The sequence below is a fragment of the Portunus trituberculatus genome, chromosome 31, assembly GCF_017591435.1.
Source record: "Portunus trituberculatus isolate SZX2019 chromosome 31, ASM1759143v1, whole genome shotgun sequence".
Lineage (NCBI taxonomy): Eukaryota > Metazoa > Arthropoda > Malacostraca > Decapoda > Portunidae > Portunus > Portunus trituberculatus.
Window position 1 is genome coordinate 15,279,672 of NC_059285.1, and position 19,106 is coordinate 15,298,777.

Consider the following 19,106-nt stretch of genomic DNA (forward strand, 5'->3'; position numbering starts at 1 on the left):
TATCAGCGCATCTTTAGATAGAGGCAGCTAAACATTATCACCTCACACACGTACATAGTTTTCAGACACTGACACACGACTATTTAGTAATCTGTATTTTCCACGAGGTGTGATTGTAAAGGAAACAGAGCCAGTATCCCATGCATAGCTTTTAAATCAGGCGAGATGAGTGCTTCCTTTGATAGAGGGTGCTGCTGATGACGATGATGAGCAGGTCTTGACTCCAGAGGGCCGTCCGTGTTGTGACTTCCTCCTCCTCCACCTCTTCCTCGTACTGTAAGGCTCCCCAGGGCTCCGTGCACCCCGAGGCAGGCCCCGTGATGTGCGTGGCGTGAGGGCAACATGGACCCGGACCTGGCTAGTGATAGATATATGGAATTTGACACCGCAGAAGATGACGCCTTCCTTATACAGAGAATTGACTCCAATGAGATCATCTACTGTCCCCCGAAGAGAAAGTACAAGGTATTTAGCATTGATTTGTACGTGCTTGGGTCTCATTGTGTGTGTCTGCGCCCCTGTGTTTGTCCTGGGGTCTTGTTTACTCCGGGTGGGTTTTTACGTGGCGGGGCGTGCTGGCTCTGGGTTTATTTTAGGTTTTGTTTGCGTGTATTTCGTGTTTTGATCATGTTTGAGGGTGGGTGTGCTGTGTAGTGGTGGTGGGTGTGGTGCAGGGGAGGTACTGGGAGTGTGGGTGTCTTGGGTGTGGCTGGGTGAAATGTAAACAATAATTCACATTTTTATCTCCTTGGGTAGCTGTCACCTGCCGCACCTTAATGCAGACTCCTCTCACCTGCCTGCCTTCACCTCCCTCTTACCTGGCTGTCTGTGCAATGGTCTGCTTATTCATGCTATCCACTGATTTCTGACATGTTTTCTGCTTAATTGACTGGCTAAAAGTGGATAAATAAATAAAGTAGTACATTTTTATTTCAGCCATCCTATATTTTCATCATTATTGTCTTCATTTTGTGTAGATATTTTAGTTTTTTAGTGTGGAGTTGAATGCTTTATGAGTCTCTCCCCTTTATTTTTTCATGTATTGATATTTTTTTTAATTCATTCATATTTTGCTCTTATGGGTGATCTCGTTTCCCAGTGTTCATTCTTCTCTTGCCACCCTTCACGCTGTCTCCATCTCCCTTTCCACTAAACTGATCCTAATTTTACTGATAGGGGGAAATGAAACCAAGGCCAGTGAAATATATGACCCTCACTGTCACTCCCTACTGTCAGTTGTGTGCCTCAGAACTACAGTCTAGTCTTGCACCTCAGCATTATGTCAAGCTTCACGAGACATGAGCCACTGAAAAGGTTGAGTGCGTCTAACTTTGAGGTCTTATTGGGTGTTTTTATTTAATTTGCCAGTTTAGTGGGTGGTGGCTTAACAGAGTAAGATCATTGTCAAAAAACGAACCTGGAATCCTGTGCACTTTTCCACATTTCACAGCTTAATGACTTATGTTACTGCTGCAGAATAGTTTTGGTGCAATACTGTGACAGGCAAGACAAGGCAAGGCTGACAAAAAGTCCACTTAGGTCATGATGGACTTGACCTTAATGTTATAGTTGCATTTGTGAGGCTCTGTGGTGTTTCAGTAGCGTCTTTAGTTTAGTTGACACAAGGGAAAGAGTCTGGTCAACCTGAGAAATTCAGTGCATGGCTAAGAAATCCTCAGTCAGATGTAAAGAATGCAATGCAACATCAGAAATCTGTGCCTAGTCTGACAGTTGGGAGGTGCCTTGTGATGGTGGCCCAGTTTGTTCCTCACATCTGATTCAGGATTTCTTGACCATGCACATAATCCCTCACGTTGGTCAAGACTCCCTACTTTCCACAGAACTAATAATAACTGAACATTCACAAATAATTCACACACAACATGCACAACCCATCACCAAACTCACCATCCCACTCCATTCCCTCCTCCGTGCAGTTGGTGGGGCGGTATGTCATGGGGGACAAGCTTGGGGAGGGCAGCTACGGCAAGGTGAAGGAGTGCCTGGACCAGGACACTCTGCAGCGCCGCGCCGTCAAGATCATGAAGCGTAAGACCCTCCGGCGCATCCCCAACGGAGAACAGAACGTGCAGCGTGAGATCCAGCTGCTGCGGCGACTCCGACACCGCCACGTCATCAGCCTGTGTGACGTCTACCACAACCAGGAGAAGGGCAAGGTTGGTGTGGCTGGTGTATGGCTGTGGTGGTCTGTGTGATTATGGTAGTGTCCGTTTGAGTGGTGTAGTGTCTATAGCTGGTATGTGGTTGTGTGTGCTGGTTTGTGTCGGTGGTGTAGTGTCTGTGTGAGTGGTATGGTGTGTGGTTGTGTGTGGTGGTCTGTGGAAATGGTGTAGTGGTCTGTGTGGATGATGTAGTGTATATTTAAGTGGTATGGTGGTCTGCATGAGTGGTGTGGTGTCCATGTGGCTGTGTGTGCTGGTTTGTGTTAGTGGTGTAGTGGTCTGTGTGGATGTGTAGTGTCTATTTAAGTGGTATAGTGGTGTCTGTTTGAGTGGTGTGGTGTCCATATGGCTGGTGTGTTGTTTTGTGTGTGTCTGTGTGGATGGTTGTGGTGGAGGGAGTGTTGGTGGGGAGTGTACCACAGCCAGGAAAGGGGCAAGGCTGGTGTGGCTGTGTGGTGGAATTTTTTTTTTCTTATTATCTATTTGTGTTTCATTTATTTATTTGTATTTATTTATTTATTTACTTTCTTTCCATTTCATCTTTCTTTTCTATTTCTATCTATTCATTTTGGTATATCCTATTATTTACTGATACTAGTTGTGGAATCAAATGTACTACTTCTGAGCATGTGTTTCTTAGCTTTCCTGCTCCTCGGTAAGTGTTCCATGCTCAGCCTGTTATGATATACAAGGTCCCATAAATCTCTGTTTATTTCTCAATCTCTTTTTCCTCATGGCTATGATTGCTCTGTTTATATTGATCATTCTCACTCAGTTTAGCTCAATAGTTGATCCGTAAAACATTGCCACCTGTGTCTCTTTGTTCAGACTAATTTAATATATTATCTGTAATAAGTCACCATCGCTTTCTCAGAACCACACTGTCAGTAATTTTTTATCTCTACATATTATTAATGATCCTCCAATTCCCTCACTCTCTGAAACTCCCTGCCTTCTGTATTTTCTCCTTCCTATCAACTTGTGAGGGGGAGGATTTAAAACACTTGCCCATAAATTCTGATGATCCTTTTGATGTTTTTTTGGGGGACTGGCATCTTAGTGGGGCTTTTAATTTTTGCTCTTTTTCTTAACCTTAACCAGTGTCCTTCTTACATAGAAAAATGACTAGTTAGGTGATATGTTTCCTCCCGTGCATTGGCATCCTGTCCTTGTCACTCTGGTTCCTTCCTAATCCTCTGTGGTGGTTGCAGATCTACATGGTGATGGAGTTCTGTATCACTGGCCTGCAGGAGATGCTGGACAAGGCTAAGGACAAGAAGTTCCCCATCTGGCAGGCGCATATGTACGTAACTTAGCTGTGTGTGTGTGTGTGTGTGTGTGTGTGTGTGTGTGTGTGTGTGTGTGTGTTCTGTGATACACCACACATCCATCTAATTATTTTGCTTTCCTTTGCCTTAATTTGTTGATGTTGCTTCCTTCACTGTCCAAATTTTGTCAGTATCCAGCTTTACTCTCCTTTCAATGACTATATTTAAGTGTCCCTTGAATTCTGAACCTTGTATAAAGTCCCACATTTGAGCTTTCTTCTTGTGTTTTATCCTTATATTAGTAAGTAAGTAAGTAAGTTTATTTGGATTCTTCATGTGCATTACAGGCATAGTATAAAACCACTGAATGTACATAGATATTTCCTCCAGGATGACCAACTAAAGTTTAGCAACTTATTTCCAGTAGGGTCCCTTAACAAAACAAAATACACTTGCACTATCACCGTGAACCAACGCAACATCTGTACTATTATTTTTCACTTTTGTGCTTGTGCCTATCCAGTTCTCTCTTTTTCCCTCTCGAGATTGACTTTTTTCTCCCCTGCATGATCTCACACACTGCTTCTCTCCTTGACCTCGCACACATTTTCTTTCCTTCATGACCTCACTTGCTCTTTCTTCTTTCCATAACCTCATACACTTCAATTTTCTTCCCTCCATAATCTCACACTTTTTTCTTCCCTCGATGACCTCACACTTTTTCTTCCCTCCATAACCTCACACTTTTTCTTCTCTCCTTAACCTCACAGACTCTTTCCTTTCCTTCATAGCCTCACACACTCTTTCCTTCCTTTCTTAATCTCATACACTCTTTCTTCCATCCATAACCTCACACTTTTTTCTTCCCTCTATGACCAAACACTCCTTCCTTCCCTTCCCTTCATAACCTCGCACACTTATTTATTCCCTCAACTTGACACCTGCTGACTCCCCCCCTCTCTCTCTCTCTTTCTCAACCCCGGTAGGTATTTTGTGCAGCTGGTGGATGGATTGGAGTATCTGCACAGTCGAGGGGTGGTACACAAAGACATCAAGCCAGGCAACCTCCTTCTCAGCAGCGACGGCAACCTCAAGATATCCGACTTTGGGGTGGCTGAGGTTGGCAGAGTATTTAATATTTTGTTAACTTAAGTCTGTATGGTATTTAGTGATCTATCAGTAGCTAATGCAGGTACTTTTAGGCTATCAATGTTTCCATGTAAATATATGTAGTTGGTTCTCCTCTAATATTGTTTTCTCTTACAAGGTCACTGTGTGAAAGGAAAGTCACATGAGTAGGCCCCTTGAAATTCTTTGTGTTTCCTTCTGCTATCCCATTCAAGTCCTCTTTTTTTAACCCATTGTTGACAAAGTTTTGCTTCCTTTAAATACATTCCAGGTGGTGCATTCATTTCATCATATTTTCTTGTTATTATTTCTCTGTTCATGCCATCCTCCCACCACACACTTAGCCTCTCCCTTCCTGACCTGCCTTGTCTCCACACAACAGCAGCTGGACATGACCACAGGCAACGACGAGATCACCACCAGCCAGGGTTCGCCACTCTTCCAGCCGCCCGAGGTGGCTGGTGGCGTGCGCACCTTTCCAGGCTTCAAGGTTGACGTGTGGAGCGCCGGATGTACCCTGTGAGTGTGTGGATGTGAACCTACCCACCTGCGAATGGTTGAAATAGTGTGGTTTTTAGTTTATATTGTAGGAGTGAGAGGACAGCCCATGTATAAGGTTCTGTTAAGACACACCACTTGATAGCCACTCCCCTCCTATAAAGTTCTGTTAAGACACATCATTTGATAGCCACTCCCCTTCTATAAAGTTCTTTTTAAGACACACCACTTGATAGCCACTCTCCATGGTCCACAGCTTCAACCTCACCAGCGGCAAGTATCCCTTTGAGGGGGAAAACATGTTCCGCCTGTTTGAGAACATCTGTGAGAAGCAGCTGGAGGTGCCCACGGAGCTGGAACCGGCCCTGCGTGTGCTGCTGGAGGGCATGCTGAGGAAGGACCCTTACCAACGCCTCACCCTTGCACAGGTCAAAGCTCATGAGTAAGTCAGGTCAGGTTTTGTCTGAAGTATACAACGTTAACTTCCTGCTTCCTTTGTCCTTTTCTGTGTGTCCTGTTAAAGAGTTGTCTGTGGGGTGAGTGTGAACAAGACAGCCATGATAGTTAAAGGGGTGAGGTGGATGTATTTTCAACCGTGTAAGGAGTGGACATAGGTTTTGTTTATCTGTAAAGAAGGTCATTTCACTGCATGGTAAGTTTCAGAGTGTGGACAGTTATATCCATTATTATTGTGTTAGATTTTCTTAGACTTGAGTTCATTTTACTGTTTTCTTTCTGTGGTAATCTTTCTCCAAACAAGCTGTACTCTGACATGCACTGAGATAAAGTGCTGTAGTTGGCTCTCTGTGATACTAGAACACTGGTGTGGTGAGCTTCATTCAATTTATTGGCATGATTTTGACAAGCAGGTTGGGCTCATTTTACTTACAAGGGCACCTCTCTCATCCACACTCCTTCTCTTTCTTCCCCCGTCAGCTGGTGTTGCAAGAAGCACCCGCGCACGGAGGAGGAGGTGGGGGTGGTGAAGAGTGAGCGAGGCAACCAGCACGCCACCACCATCCTGCCTTACCTGCGCTCACACTACTATGCCTCAGACTCCGAGGACGAGCTGATCACCGAGCACGAGCTGAACGGTGAGTGTTGGGAGTGTTGGCCGGTGCCGGGCTGAGGCGGGGCTTGTGGTTCTTTTGTTATCCTGGACAGTGAGATAAGCTTGACAGTCAGACAGGAACTTAATGAATGGGCAGTCCATGCTTGAGGGGATCATGGACTGGTTGATTGTGTTAGAAGCACTACCAGCACTGAAGTAACAGAGGCACAACTAATCTAATCAAGAAACACAAACACACACACATGCATCCAACTGCACATTTTATAGTATGTAAGCTGAATTTTATGTAAAAATTGTGCAAAACTTATTTCTACAAATCCTTTTTCTATGTATCTGTTGTTGAGTATTGTTGCACCAGCAGCACACACAGTGAGGAGTCTGCACGAGTACAAGGATGAAGTCACCATTTGAAGGTCTTGAGATATGAACAAGGAAGGCATAATCTTGATGTACATTATTCAAACCATTACTCTGAGGGATCAAGACATGTAGATTTTTCATATCAATATATACAAGTCTTTAGATCTCAGGACATAAAGAGCAAATTGGTCAGCCATTGGAAGTGAGAGCACCCATACCACACCTCTCTCTCTCCACCAGCCACAGGACAAGGACGTGCAGTGTGAGGCAGGCTGGACTCTACAGTCTGTGCACACTTCAGGAGCAGAGGAGATGATATACTGGGTTATTGCTTGCAATATCATGTGGATGTGGTGAATGTGGCAGTGATGTACTAAAGGTAGTTCTGAAATATCAGAGGCATTGCAAGACAGCAACATAGTGTGAGGAGACACAACTGAGGCTGTGTTAGTGTCAGCAGCAGATGGACCAGGCCACAGGCTTTTGTTCATTGTGTTGCAGACAGCATTGTATCATGCACATGGTCAGTGTTTCATGGAGGTGGGACACGGGAACATTGACATGATTTTAGAGAGTTACTCGGGGTTAAACAAATAGCAAATAATACTTGGGTTTGGAATGAAAGGAAAAAGTAGAAAATCCTAGCAGTTATTGCGGATATCCTGAGAAATGGGTGTGGTGTGCCAAGAATGTATGATGAAAGTAATGAAAGTGTGTATGACATGAAGTGTCATGTCTGGGCTGCCACCTTTAGGGAGTGGCACCCTGGACAAGACTTGTCACAATGAGGGTAACAAATAGAGAGGAGTGTGTTCCGGTCTCCTTGCTCCGCCTCTGTTAGTTCCCCTTTACAATGTACAGGGAATATGGTGGCGGTAATCTTCAATCCTGGCTGCAGAGTGTGCCACCATGCCGTGCCCCCACCACAGGGGGAATGTGACGTATGGTAGGTTGAAGTTGTTCCATTAATAACCTAAAACTAAAACTGCGAAACTTAAAAAGCCATTATCTCAAATGACTCACTTTTGGTGACTCCACGCCTTGTGCTCTAGACGCCTCCTGTTCACAACAAGCAAGGAATGCAGCTGTGAACTGAAACACCACCCAAAGACTCCACTAACACTAATGCCTAACACCACCTCTGCATGACCACCACTGTGGACGTTTCAGCTCACACAGAAGTCTGTAGATTGTGATGTCATGCACAACCAAGCTCAAGAATGTGTGTGTGTGTGTGTCTGTGTGCTGTGTGTCTGTGTCTCTGTGTGTTTTGCATACAAGTACACATGTGTGGAGTTGTCTTTTCTTTATTATAACTCACAAAGTTGTGAATGACATCACCAATAATTAATAATAGTGGCTTTTGTCTTGCCTTTCCACACACACACACACACACACACACACACACACACACACACACACACACACACACACACACACACACACACACACACACACACACACACACACACACACACACACACACACACACACACACACACACACACACACACAGTCCCGGCGCGGCGAGGCAAATGGGCAAGCCTCTTAATGTGTGGCCCCTGTTCACCTAGCAGTAAATAGGTACGGGATGTAACTCGAGGGGTTGTGGCCTTGCTGTCCCGGTGTGTGGAGTGTGTTGTGGTCTCAGTCCTACCCGAAGATCGGTCTATGAGCTCTGAGCTCGCTCCATAATGGGGAAGACTGGCTGGGTGACCAGCAGGCGACCGAGGAGGTGAATTACACACACACACTCTCTCTCTCTCTCTCTCTCTCTCTCTCTCTCTCTCTCTCTCTCTCTCTCTCTCTCTCTCTCTCTCTCTCTCTCTCTCTCTCTCTCTCTCTCTCTCTCTCTCTCTCTCTCTCTCTCTCTCTCTCTCTCTCTCTCTCTCTCTCTCTCTCTCTCTCTCTCTCTCTCTCTCAGCAACACAGCAGGAGCAGCAGCAGTAGCATATCCTAGATTGCATGCTTATAACACAAACATCAGACATCAACCTAAGCACAGTGCCATCCTGGTTCTGTGTCTTCTTCTTTTTCTCACCCTCACCTTCTATTCCTCTCCTCCACAATACAATACAGACAGCAAAGTGGTGGCACATGGATGGTATCCCCTCTGCCTTCATGCTTCAATCTATCTCCCCATCTCCCTTTTTTTTCTTCACAGCACACACACACACACAAGTCTAGAAGTCCTAATGGTATCACCCTTCCTTTTGTTTATTTTTCAATCTTTTACATTCCTCCTCCCACACTAGAAACACACACACACACACACACACACACACGGTACATTTCATATCCACTCATGTCTTCCTCCCTCCCTCTTTCTGGTTCTTGTACCTATCCCTTCACAACAATATACACAGATGCATCAGTAACACACAAAACTCACACCAAGGTTATCTTTCTCCCCACCAGAGACAAGGAACCAAGTAGAGCACCAGCTGCAGCTCTCCCCTGCAGACCTTCAGGAGAAACCCAACGGCACCAGCAAGCAGCAGCGGCGGCGGCGGAAACCCATCTCCTGCATCAGCGTCAAGTCACTCACATCCTGCAAGCAGTCCTGACACTGCTCCTGCACCCCATACTGAAGTGCCGAGCTCACACCACGCCTGCTGGGGGAAACCAATGCCCCTCCTGCTCTGCCTGAGGTGACGGAGTGAGTCTTGTGTCTGTCCCTCAGGTCCCTAAGGTCCCCCAGTCTCCAGCCAGCTGAGAGGGTCGTAACTGCTGTCTCACAGGGTTCAGGTCATCAGAGGTGACACGGAAGGAGAGGAGTGAAAAAGAGATAGCACTTTGCAGCGTCACCAAAGATCTCCGGTCAGCCTGACTTGCCTGAGGAACCTGGCTGCTTCTACCTGGCCATGGTGTGTTTGAGATGCAAGGGAGGATGAAAAGATGCCCGTTGATTGTCAGGAAAGTGTGATGCCAGTGGGGAGGAAGAGAGACGAAAGGTAAGGAGAGGAAGAAGCAAAGGGAGTGATGTTGTGGTTGCACGACTTGAGCCTTTGCCTCGATCCCTTCAGGCAAGTGAAAAGGATGAAGGCGAGTCCTGCAGAAGGGAAGGGAAGAAGTGTTTGTGAAGGGAAGGTGTTTGTGGAAAAGTTTCTTTTTTTAAGGGTTGTCTGGCTGAAGGTATAGATAAAGAATATATAAAAAGGTGCTCTCCAGAAAATAAAACAAAAACTTAAAAAAAATAATGATAGGTGTAAGGGTAAATTTCAGGCTGATTTTGTATATACTATATTTATATGTTTCCAGTATAAAAAAAAACAAAAGAGAAAATGTGTCATACTTAAGTGTACAAATACGTAGTCATATACTGATTGCAGAGCTGTGAAGGGGGGAGTGAAGGAGAGAACAAACTGGTGCAGAGTAAGAAAGGAGGAGGAGGAGGAGTACAGCCACAAAGTGCTTGGGGTTGAGGATCAAGTGCACTGGAAATAATGAATGGGACGAAAGAAAATTTAAGATTGTCTCCAAGAGATGAAAAATAAAAGAAAGATAAAAAAAAAAGTGATTTGAAAAGATGAGATATAGGAACAGTTGATGAAAATGTTACTTGTGTGTGCCTGAAAGGAAAAGGAGAAGGAGGAAGTAGTATAGAATAGAGAAATGATGATAACATGGATGTATACGAGGATTTGAGTCGGAAAATGAAAGTGAGTGATGAATGAAAAGGAAGAAAATAAATGAGATGATATGGATATGTATTGTAAGGTAAAAATTAGTCTGAACACATAGAGAGATGAAACAGATCTGTATTGTAAGCAAGGAAGAGAAAGTTGATGTTTGTAATTGAGAGGAGAAGAAGAAGAAGGGAAATAATATTGAGTTATAGGAAGCAAAAAAGGGAATAGGAAAGGAAGTATACACAATTGAGAGACAGAAAGACAAGGATGGTGATATTTATAAGCTTGTAGGTAGAATGAATGTTGCCACAGGAAAAAAAGATTATTATGAGGGTAGGAAAGGGAATAAAAGATTGGCTGTGATGCGAGACTAACAGTGTGTGTGTGTGTGTGTGTGTGTGTGTGTGTGTGTGTGTGTGTGTGTGGTGTGGCAGGGGGAGGCAGGAATAAGATGTGTAATAAACCAGACAAGTGTTAGTTTAGTACATAAAGACAGGAATTAAACTAACCATCAGGATGCTAATTGACTGACTGTAAGTGTGTGTGTGTGGTGTGTGGGGGAGTGTAAGTTCAGTTTGAGAAGATAAAAAGTACTCAGTCAAAACTAATGCTTGCTATTCTAAACTAACACTTGCTAACTTATTACTGTAGAATCTCCTGAAGGAAGTGTGAGGTGCCCTGGGTTGGAAGAGGCTCTTAGACCACACCACTGAGAGGAAGGCTGTCACTGAACTCCCTGCCTGCTTCTGTAGTTCCTCCCTCCTGTGACTTCCCTCTTTACAGTGGGAGGTTTCAAGACAATTATCCTCAGTTTTTTTTTTTATGATCCTTTTTGACTTCTTCTGGGGACTGGCACTCTCAATGGTACAGTTTTCATGCTTCTTGTTACCCTTGGCTAGTGTCCCGCTCGCACCAAAAAAGAAAACATTATCAAGTGGTTTTGTTTTGAGTGCATGCTTCAGCCCAGGACACCTCATGCATAATTATAATTGTAATCAAGGCCAAAATATTTCAAGTCATTAATTAACCGGTACAAAAATACACTAAAGAGTGTATTACATATAGCTCATTCTTGTATTGAAACTGCTGTAGAAAGAAAATATATGTGCTATAGAAAGGCATTGCCAAAGAAACCACAAATGAAAGTGCAAGATGTTTAGGATATTAAGAGTATTATACCTCACTCGCATTTTGAAATTGATCTAAGTAAGAGGAGAAAAAATACAATAGAAACTACCAAAGGAATTAGGAACAAAAGTGGAGAATGATATATTTACAGAGTCAGACTTGAGAGTTTACACTGTGACTGTATCTTTTCATTCCTCACAGTGTAACTCCTGTAGCTGTTATGAAAGGAGAACAGCCGTGAACTTAATCCTGAAGCTTAGCAGTAGAAGAATAGGTAACAGGATGAGAAACGAGGGAAATATATACAAGAACAACAGCAATTGAAGAATTTTGGAGTTGAGGAAAGGAGGAAAACATGAACAGAAATATAGAGACAAGCCCAGTAACTTAATACAATGCAGGGAAGAATAGAGTGAGGAAATAAGTTACAGTTCCACCTAATAACTGCAAAATAAGAGAGAAAAGTCACACATGAGCATAAAGTAAAGTAAGGAAGACCAGATGACACTCGTAAGGCAGCATCGGAGTGTGTGTGTGTGTGTGGATGTATACGTTTTGTGATCATCCAAGACTGAGGGAGATAGTGATGTAGAAGTATGGACATGTGGCTGAGCTGAGGGTGTAGTTGATGGAATGATAGGTTGATGGGACCGTAAGAGCTTGGAAGGAGGGAGTAATGTAGAAGTATGGACGTGTGGACTGAGTTGAGGGTGTAGTTAATGGGTTGATGGGTTGATGGGACCGGAAGAGCATAGAAAGAGGGATCGGACCATGGAGTGTGGAAAGTGATGGTGTAGGAAAGAGGGTGTTGGTAGTTTTCTTTTATTCTCATCCATGTTCTTGTATTCATTCTACCTTTTAATCTCTCTCATTTTTTTTTTTTTTTTTTTTTTCTCATTTGAATCTTTATATATCTTCTGTTTTGCACTTTCCCCTCATTTTTCTCTATTAATTGCATGGGCATCTTTTACTTTTGATCCATCCTTCTGCCTAATATTTTCAATTTCTTCTATTCTTTTTCTTATTTTCCTTCATCCTTCCATATCATTACACATAACTTTATATTCTTCCATCCATCTTTCATATCTACTTTCACCTTCTTCCAGTCTTTTCTTATTTACATCCATCGTCCTTTCATATCATGACACATGCCTTTATTGTCCTGATATGTGCCTCTCTTTACTCCTTAGGTAGCTGGGAAGTGGTGTATTTTTAACATCGACATTGCTGTTGCCATAACAAGTACAGACACTCCTGACTTATGAACATCTGGTGATATGAACAAGAGTCACTGCAAGTCTGCATTCTGTTTGTTACTCTGCTGCAGGTTCAGATTCACCACATGCCTCCCGCACTGCCACTTTTGGCCACCACACGCCAGCCAACAGCGTGGTGGAGGAGAGAAGCGTTGTGTTGCTTTATACTCAACTCCGTAATTTTTTTTATTAATATTTTTTTTTCAACTTTGTAATTATCGATGATGGCTGGTGGCACGCTTAATGCTGGTGATGGTAGTGGCAGTGCTGAGAAGCATCAGTCCACCTCAATTGAAATGTGGTGTCCATAATGAAGAAACTTTTTGTAGTTTACATACAGTACAGTACTACAATATTGGAGCAATTTATTAATTTATTTTCTTCCAGTGTAATATATACAGTATCTTCATCACAGTGTGACTGTACAGTATTGTTATGATAGTCTTTATTACATTATCTCAATATGTAGTACTCCCGATATATTTTACGTAATAATGACTATGGACATTGTGATTTATGGATTCCTGTCTGGAACACAACTCCTTCATAAGTCAGGGAGTGTTTGCATGTACAGATTCTACAGGGTATTAGTTGCATGCACACCCATACCATATCCTCCCACTTAATTCATTCATTTTCCCTCCAACCTATCAAAGTTTCCTGCCCACACCCTTTTCCGACACCATGAGAGGACGAGAGGCAAGGGAGTGCCATGGATGACCTTGCTAGTGCTGTGTGTGGTGTGTCAGAAGAGCTGGAGCCTTGCAGGTGGCCAGAATAAGCTGAGGGCAAGGATGGTCTTGCTTAGTGCATGAGAGTGGTCCCTTGTAAACTGTAGCTTGTGACTGTATCTTTTCTATGTTCTTTTTATTTTAAGGGGAAGCCTTTAATTAACCTGCAGAGGGGACAGGTGAGGCAGACGTGAAGGATAGAGATATTAACGTAGCGCATAGAAAGGATAATGTTGGCTCATTCTCAGGAGTGTGAGAGTTTGAAGTATTTCTACCCTTCTGTTGAGACTCAGGTGAAAAGGATGAGTGTGTTTGGAAAGGTGAGGTTATTTTTTACTCAGGGGAGAGTGAGGCATAGGCACACTGGAAAACTTGGCTCAAAACATAAGGTAAAGGGATGGTGAGAGGTGGGAGAGAGAGTTTGAGTAAGGGAAGGCACAGACATGGTGAGGAAGGAGCAGGTGTGGCGTGGTGATGTGACTCATTCCTGGTCCAGTGAAGCAAGCGAATGAGAGAGATAGATAGATGAAGAGGGAGGGAGGGAGGGAGGAGGAGCAGAACTAGCAGAATAACTTTGGGCAGTGTGCAGCTCAGTAAGGTGAAGGACAGGTGTGAGGGGGCTGCCAGCCCCACACTGTCCTCCCACACAAAGCTGCACATTGCCACTCACTTGTTACAACTTTGAAGAAAATAATGATAATTAATAAAAAAAAAGAGATCACCAGTGCCATATTAATCATATGCTTTACCAATAAATATTGTATATATGTATTTTTATATATCATCCTTTTACCCACAGAATGTTTACTTTAAGATTGACATTCTCTAAAAAATTCTGTAGGGGTGAGAGAGCCTCCCATTCCCAGTGCTTCACTTTGTGTTTGGTAGAATTAGATGTTAGATTTCCTGAAGACGTACACGCGATTCCCCGCCCCTATAATGTTATACTCTGTGCATATATTTAAGTCAAGTTTTGATATGCATCTGTATGCCTTTTCCAATATTTCTTTTACTCCAAGGATGTCTTCAAACCAAAAGCATGGTTGTGTGTTTCAGTGTAAGCACCTCAGCCCAAGAAGATTGTGTGTGTGTGTGTGTGTGTGTGTGTGTGTGTGTGTGTGTGTGTGTGCGCGTATGTGTATTTATCAAACCCAGGAACCACAGTGGTGAAACAATGGCTTTTTATACCATCACTGGCGTCGGACGAGCCCGCCTGCTGATCGGGTGATGCGGCGCGGTGGGACACACATTTGTTTTGTTGGTGTGATGAGTCATTTCCAAGGCACCGTGCTTGTCTCGTGAGGAGACGCCAGACACTGGCCATCACTCCATTGCCAAGAAAATAGGCATGGCTGATTTGTTGGCTGTTTGATAGGCTGTAGCATGTAGTTGTTTGTGGTATATCTTCTAATGGCATTTATATAACACTAATACAAAGACAGTCACTTGTGACTTTTGTCTCCGGCATGAGTCGCCGCCACCTTGTACAGACCTCCTTAGCCTCAAAGTGTATGTAATGCATATTGACTTTTTGTATGTATGTAAAACTACAACCACCACTATGTATATCTCTATCCATAGTCAGGCAGCATCAGGGCAGATTTCGCTTATGTAAAGACTACACTGTTCTACCTTGTACATAGAACACCCAGCACTGGCCTGACATGGAAGGCACTCCTGCTGGTGTTCCTCAGTAGTGTACAGTGTATTGTACAGCCAAATCAATTTTGTACTTGTCTCAGTCGCATAAAACTGAGGGACAGTGGATGAGTGGATGTTAGTGTCACCTTGTGTCTTGTTTTAAGCTGTAGTGTGACCTCCCAAGACTCTGCTGGTTGTTCTTGTGTGTGCTTTGCTTCCGCAAGGCATGCCCATGGCTGTTTCAGAGTGCAGGAAAGCTGGGCAGTCGTGTGGCCCCAGAGTCGTGTGGGCAGGGAGGCAGTGACAGAGGCAACAGGAACTTACTCCTATTCAGTGTGACCTACTACAGCCTTGCTTCACCTGGGCAAGGTGCTACAAATTAAGGATCAAAATACACCACCATAACCTTTCAGTTGACCTAAAAGTTTGACTCAAGGAAACAAAATGTGGCTCTTTAAGGATAGAAGAATTTGAAATTATCTGTTTACTTTTATGGTATTTCCTCATGGAGTAAAAAGGGGCATATATACGCATTTCATCTGCATGATGGAGACTGAAATAACTTCTGTACATTTTATTTCCTTACACTCTCACTTTCCTTCTGAGCACATGCATGAAGACAATATTCTCACCAGCAAGACAGGGCAGCTGGCACCTCACCACCCCCCAACACAGGCTTGGAAGGGGTGCACTGATGCCGCACCTCAGGCCATGCACCCCTGCACCCCACACCTGTGAAGCCTTACTCTCATGGGCCCTGGTGCCTCTTATAACAAGTTGTATTTGTTCTCACACCACATTGATTTCTGCTTCATTGCTCTGGAAGGCAAGACTCTTTCCTTTGTTATCTGAAACTACTTCCACTTGTTGATTGCCTAGTACTGCTGGTATTGAATGCCCAGTACAGTGTGTCTTATGTGCTTTCTCTTCCTGTGATTGAAGCAGAAGTAGTGGTGGTGTTGATGCTGGAATGATCAGATGAGACAAGATTGACAGTATGGATGTGTTGTCTAGTCCTGCAATGCCCCAGGGCTCCTCGAGGCTCATCTCCCAAGAGCCCATCAGAGTGAGGCTTCACGTCACACAGTTTCACCGACCTAGAGTACAAAGACTGTGATATGAAGCCCATTACTTGTTTCTCCTGTCCCTCCACTACACATTTCCTTCATTCATTTGTCTGCCACTCCACCTCACTGGATAAAAACAGAGTGAAAAGCTTTTCTCACCCAGCCAAGGGACAAACCTTTTGGAAGCTCGAGTACACCCATGCACAGGGTCTGGAGGTCATCAAAGCTTACCTTGCATATTTCCATGGTGTTAGGATGGCCTTTATGTTAGTGTTTTATGTTATGTCCATGTGTTTGGGCTCGTGGCACATCACCACTGGGTATGTGCGGGTAAGGCAGGCACATAGACATCCTCAGTAGTGGAGATGTGTCATATCTCATATACTATTAGTTAGCTATGAAGGATGGGGAAGGTTTGTCTGTTGTGGCAAAACAACCCCCTGGCCTTCTAGTTGTCATTGTACCTGGTGTTTACTTCTGTGAGTGTCAGAGAGCCATGGCCAAGCCTCCCTTGTGGGGCTGAGTGTGGTGTGTACCGGCCAGGTTTGTGTGTGCCTGCATCCTGCCACTGCTGTTGCGAGGGAGTGGTGTGCTGTGGGTGGGTCACCTCATGGCAACAAGGACGGATGCATTTAAATTTTCTGGCATTTATTACCACTTTTGGTGAAACATACCTATATTTGGGATCTTCATTGCAGCACATGCTGTTTTCTTTCTTTTGTGGCTTTTTGTTTCCAGGTACATACAAGTTTGTTTCTGATGAGTCAACTATAAATTATTTGCCTGTCTCATTTGCAGTGTTAGTGAGCTTTTGAGTGGCTCATAAATTATAAGTGTATGCATGTGTGTATGTGTGAGTGTATAGCATATGTGTGTATGTGTATAGAACTGTCCCTCTGTCAGGCTTGCAGGGTGTGTTTCTTGGTGTGGAAGGGACAGACTGGCCTCTGCGTGGCTCAGCACACACCCACACACACACACAGTGGTTGTGGTAGTGGTGGTGGTGGGCTGCGTGGGGCTGTGGGGCTCACTGAACACTGCTACACTCGGAAGCACACCTGTAGGTAAGGAAGCTCATAACTGTAGCGGCTTACACATGCTCCTCAGCCTCTGTACATAGCTGGACAAGTGGCCCGTTACTCCAGTGAAACTCGCTCACAATGGACACCTTTATTAACTTTGGCTCAGTAGGAATGCTTGTTGAATTATTGATATGGAAGGCCATCAAGGTATACACACACATATGTTCCACCAATAAATCAAAGGCAATATTCCACTTTGGATATCTTAGAGTTTGAAGATACTACTACTATACATATAATATAAATGTAGGTTATGTACTACCAGGTGTCTGGAAATGTATATGTACAGTATTTTGTTATGATTACTTTTGTGTAGTGTTTGTTATATTTTAAAGCCTGTGGTTATAAATACTGTGCTTGGAAAGATTATATGAAATGTGGTCCATTTTTTCAATTGCCCTCCCATATATTCCTGTGTGTGTGTGTGTGTGTGTGTTTGTTTGTGTGTAATTCACCACCACGGTCGTCTGCTGGTCACCCAGCCAGCCTTCCCCATTATGGAGCGAACTCAGAGCTCATAGACCGATCTTCAGGTAGGACTGAGACCACAACACACTTCACACACTGGGAAAGTGAGGCCACAACTCCTCAAGTTACATCCAGTACCTATTTGCTGCTAGGTGAACATTAAGAGGTTTGCCCATTTGCCTCACCACTTTCCAGGACTCAAACCTGGACTCTCTTGGTTGTGAGCCAAGCATGCTAACAACTACACTACGTGGTGTGTGTGTGTGTGTGTACAAGGTGACCCATATACTTGATCCTAACAGAGAGAGAGAGAGAGAGAATTGAGGTAATGACTTGCATAATGGAAGTGTGTGGAAATGATTCAGTGGCAGCATAGTCAGGGTTGAACACTATTCACTAGAGCTGCAATGACCACTTGGCTGAACGAGTAATGAATGGTGTACATTGAGTGTCGCGTCTGTTACTGGTTGGTGATGTTCATTTAGAAAAGTGATGCTGTTTTTTTTTATGTTCTTTCAGAGAGGTAATGTTCTGTCCTTTATTTGTTGGTGTTTCTTGAGAGGTAACATTGGTCCTAGTACAGTACCTGACCTGCAGAAGGATTCCATCAGTGCTGCCAGTGTAATGTCTCAACTTCAAACACAAACATTGATGATGAAGCTGGTTGGCATCATCTTTATGACAGAACTCTGTTTGTTTGAATTGTGTTTGTCACCAGTCAAATCATACATGATCAACTAGGCACAAATGGATGCTGGTTGGCACTGTTTGACCCAGCAGTATAATATTACAGGTGAATGTGTATTTGTGTGTGTAAATTACATTGTGTAAGGCTCTTGGTGTGTATGGGTTATTACAGGTGTATGTAGGTTGCAAGTGTGTGTGGGTATACCAGAGATCTGTGTGTGATGGCATGCATGGGGTGTGCTAGCATTGCATGTGAAGGAAATGAGTTGTGCTATATCAGAACTACCCATACAATTATTTAAGAATTACATTTATTTGATAACTTCAAAACACCACAATTTGAATACAGTTTTGCAGAAGCTGGAGCAACAGTTCATGATACAATGTTGTACTTTCAATAAAAAAAAAAATGGATAGGAACAAGGAATTAGATACCACAAACCAGTATTTTTGGCAAAAGGAAGAATGTTGAATAAGCACTCACATTGCCACCTCCTGAGGCTTTCCATGCCTATCCTGTATTCCAGTAAGAATTGTCCCTGCTCTCACCACCTGGCCTGCACCCTAAAGCAGCACCTCCTAGACATGCTGCCTGCTGGTCTGAGGAGATGCTGCTGACGACACCTTCAGAAATCACTGTGAGGAATAATGAAAGCCTGTCTAATTACATAAGTGTATGACTTGCCACTTACAACTTGATTTTGGCACAATTCTTTTCTCTTTAAAGACTGCATGGCTCATCAGTGGCCAGATCTTCTTTAATGTAAAAACATAAATAGCAAATGCACATTGTACATGTCAGGCTACCTATGCCAGGTTTCCCTACTACAAATTGCTCTTCTCATGGAGGTTTAGAAGGAAAAAATGGTTCCATTGAGATGCCACTCCACAAATGGAGTGAATAA

The 19,106-nt window shown here is 43.7% G+C and overlaps 1 protein-coding gene across 2 annotated transcripts; it reads left to right on the plus strand.

Annotated features, from left to right (window-relative positions):
• Positions 1-145: 145 nt before the first annotated feature.
• On the plus strand, positions 146-17,426 carry LOC123511270 (serine/threonine-protein kinase stk11-like). 2 transcript variants are annotated; one of them, XM_045267014.1, is made up of 9 exons: positions 146-465; positions 1,938-2,177; positions 3,395-3,486; positions 4,438-4,570; positions 4,962-5,098; positions 5,334-5,519; positions 6,014-6,171; positions 7,371-7,455; positions 8,928-17,426. In XM_045267014.1, coding segments are annotated over exons 1-9 (1,155 nt in total). In that variant the 5' UTR covers positions 146-342; the 3' UTR covers positions 8,929-17,426. The 2 variants fall into 2 exon arrangements, with proteins under 2 accessions (XP_045122949.1, XP_045122947.1); XM_045267012.1 differs by lacking the exon at positions 7,371-7,455 and having other exon boundaries at positions 154-465.
• The last annotated feature ends 1,680 nt before the right edge of the window (positions 17,427-19,106 follow it).

Bases quoted from the DNA above. Each gene is read 5' to 3' on its own strand.
- LOC123511270 (XM_045267012.1), top strand. From the start codon at position 343: ATGGACCCGGACCTGGCTAGTGATAGATATATGGAATTTGACACCGCA. The intron at 466-1,937 runs GTATTTAGCATT...TCCTCCGTGCAG, and splicing joins CCCCGAAGAGAAAGTACAAG to TTGGTGGGGCGGTATGTCAT. The intron at 5,099-5,333 runs GTGAGTGTGTGG...CATGGTCCACAG, and splicing joins TGGAGCGCCGGATGTACCCT to CTTCAACCTCACCAGCGGCA.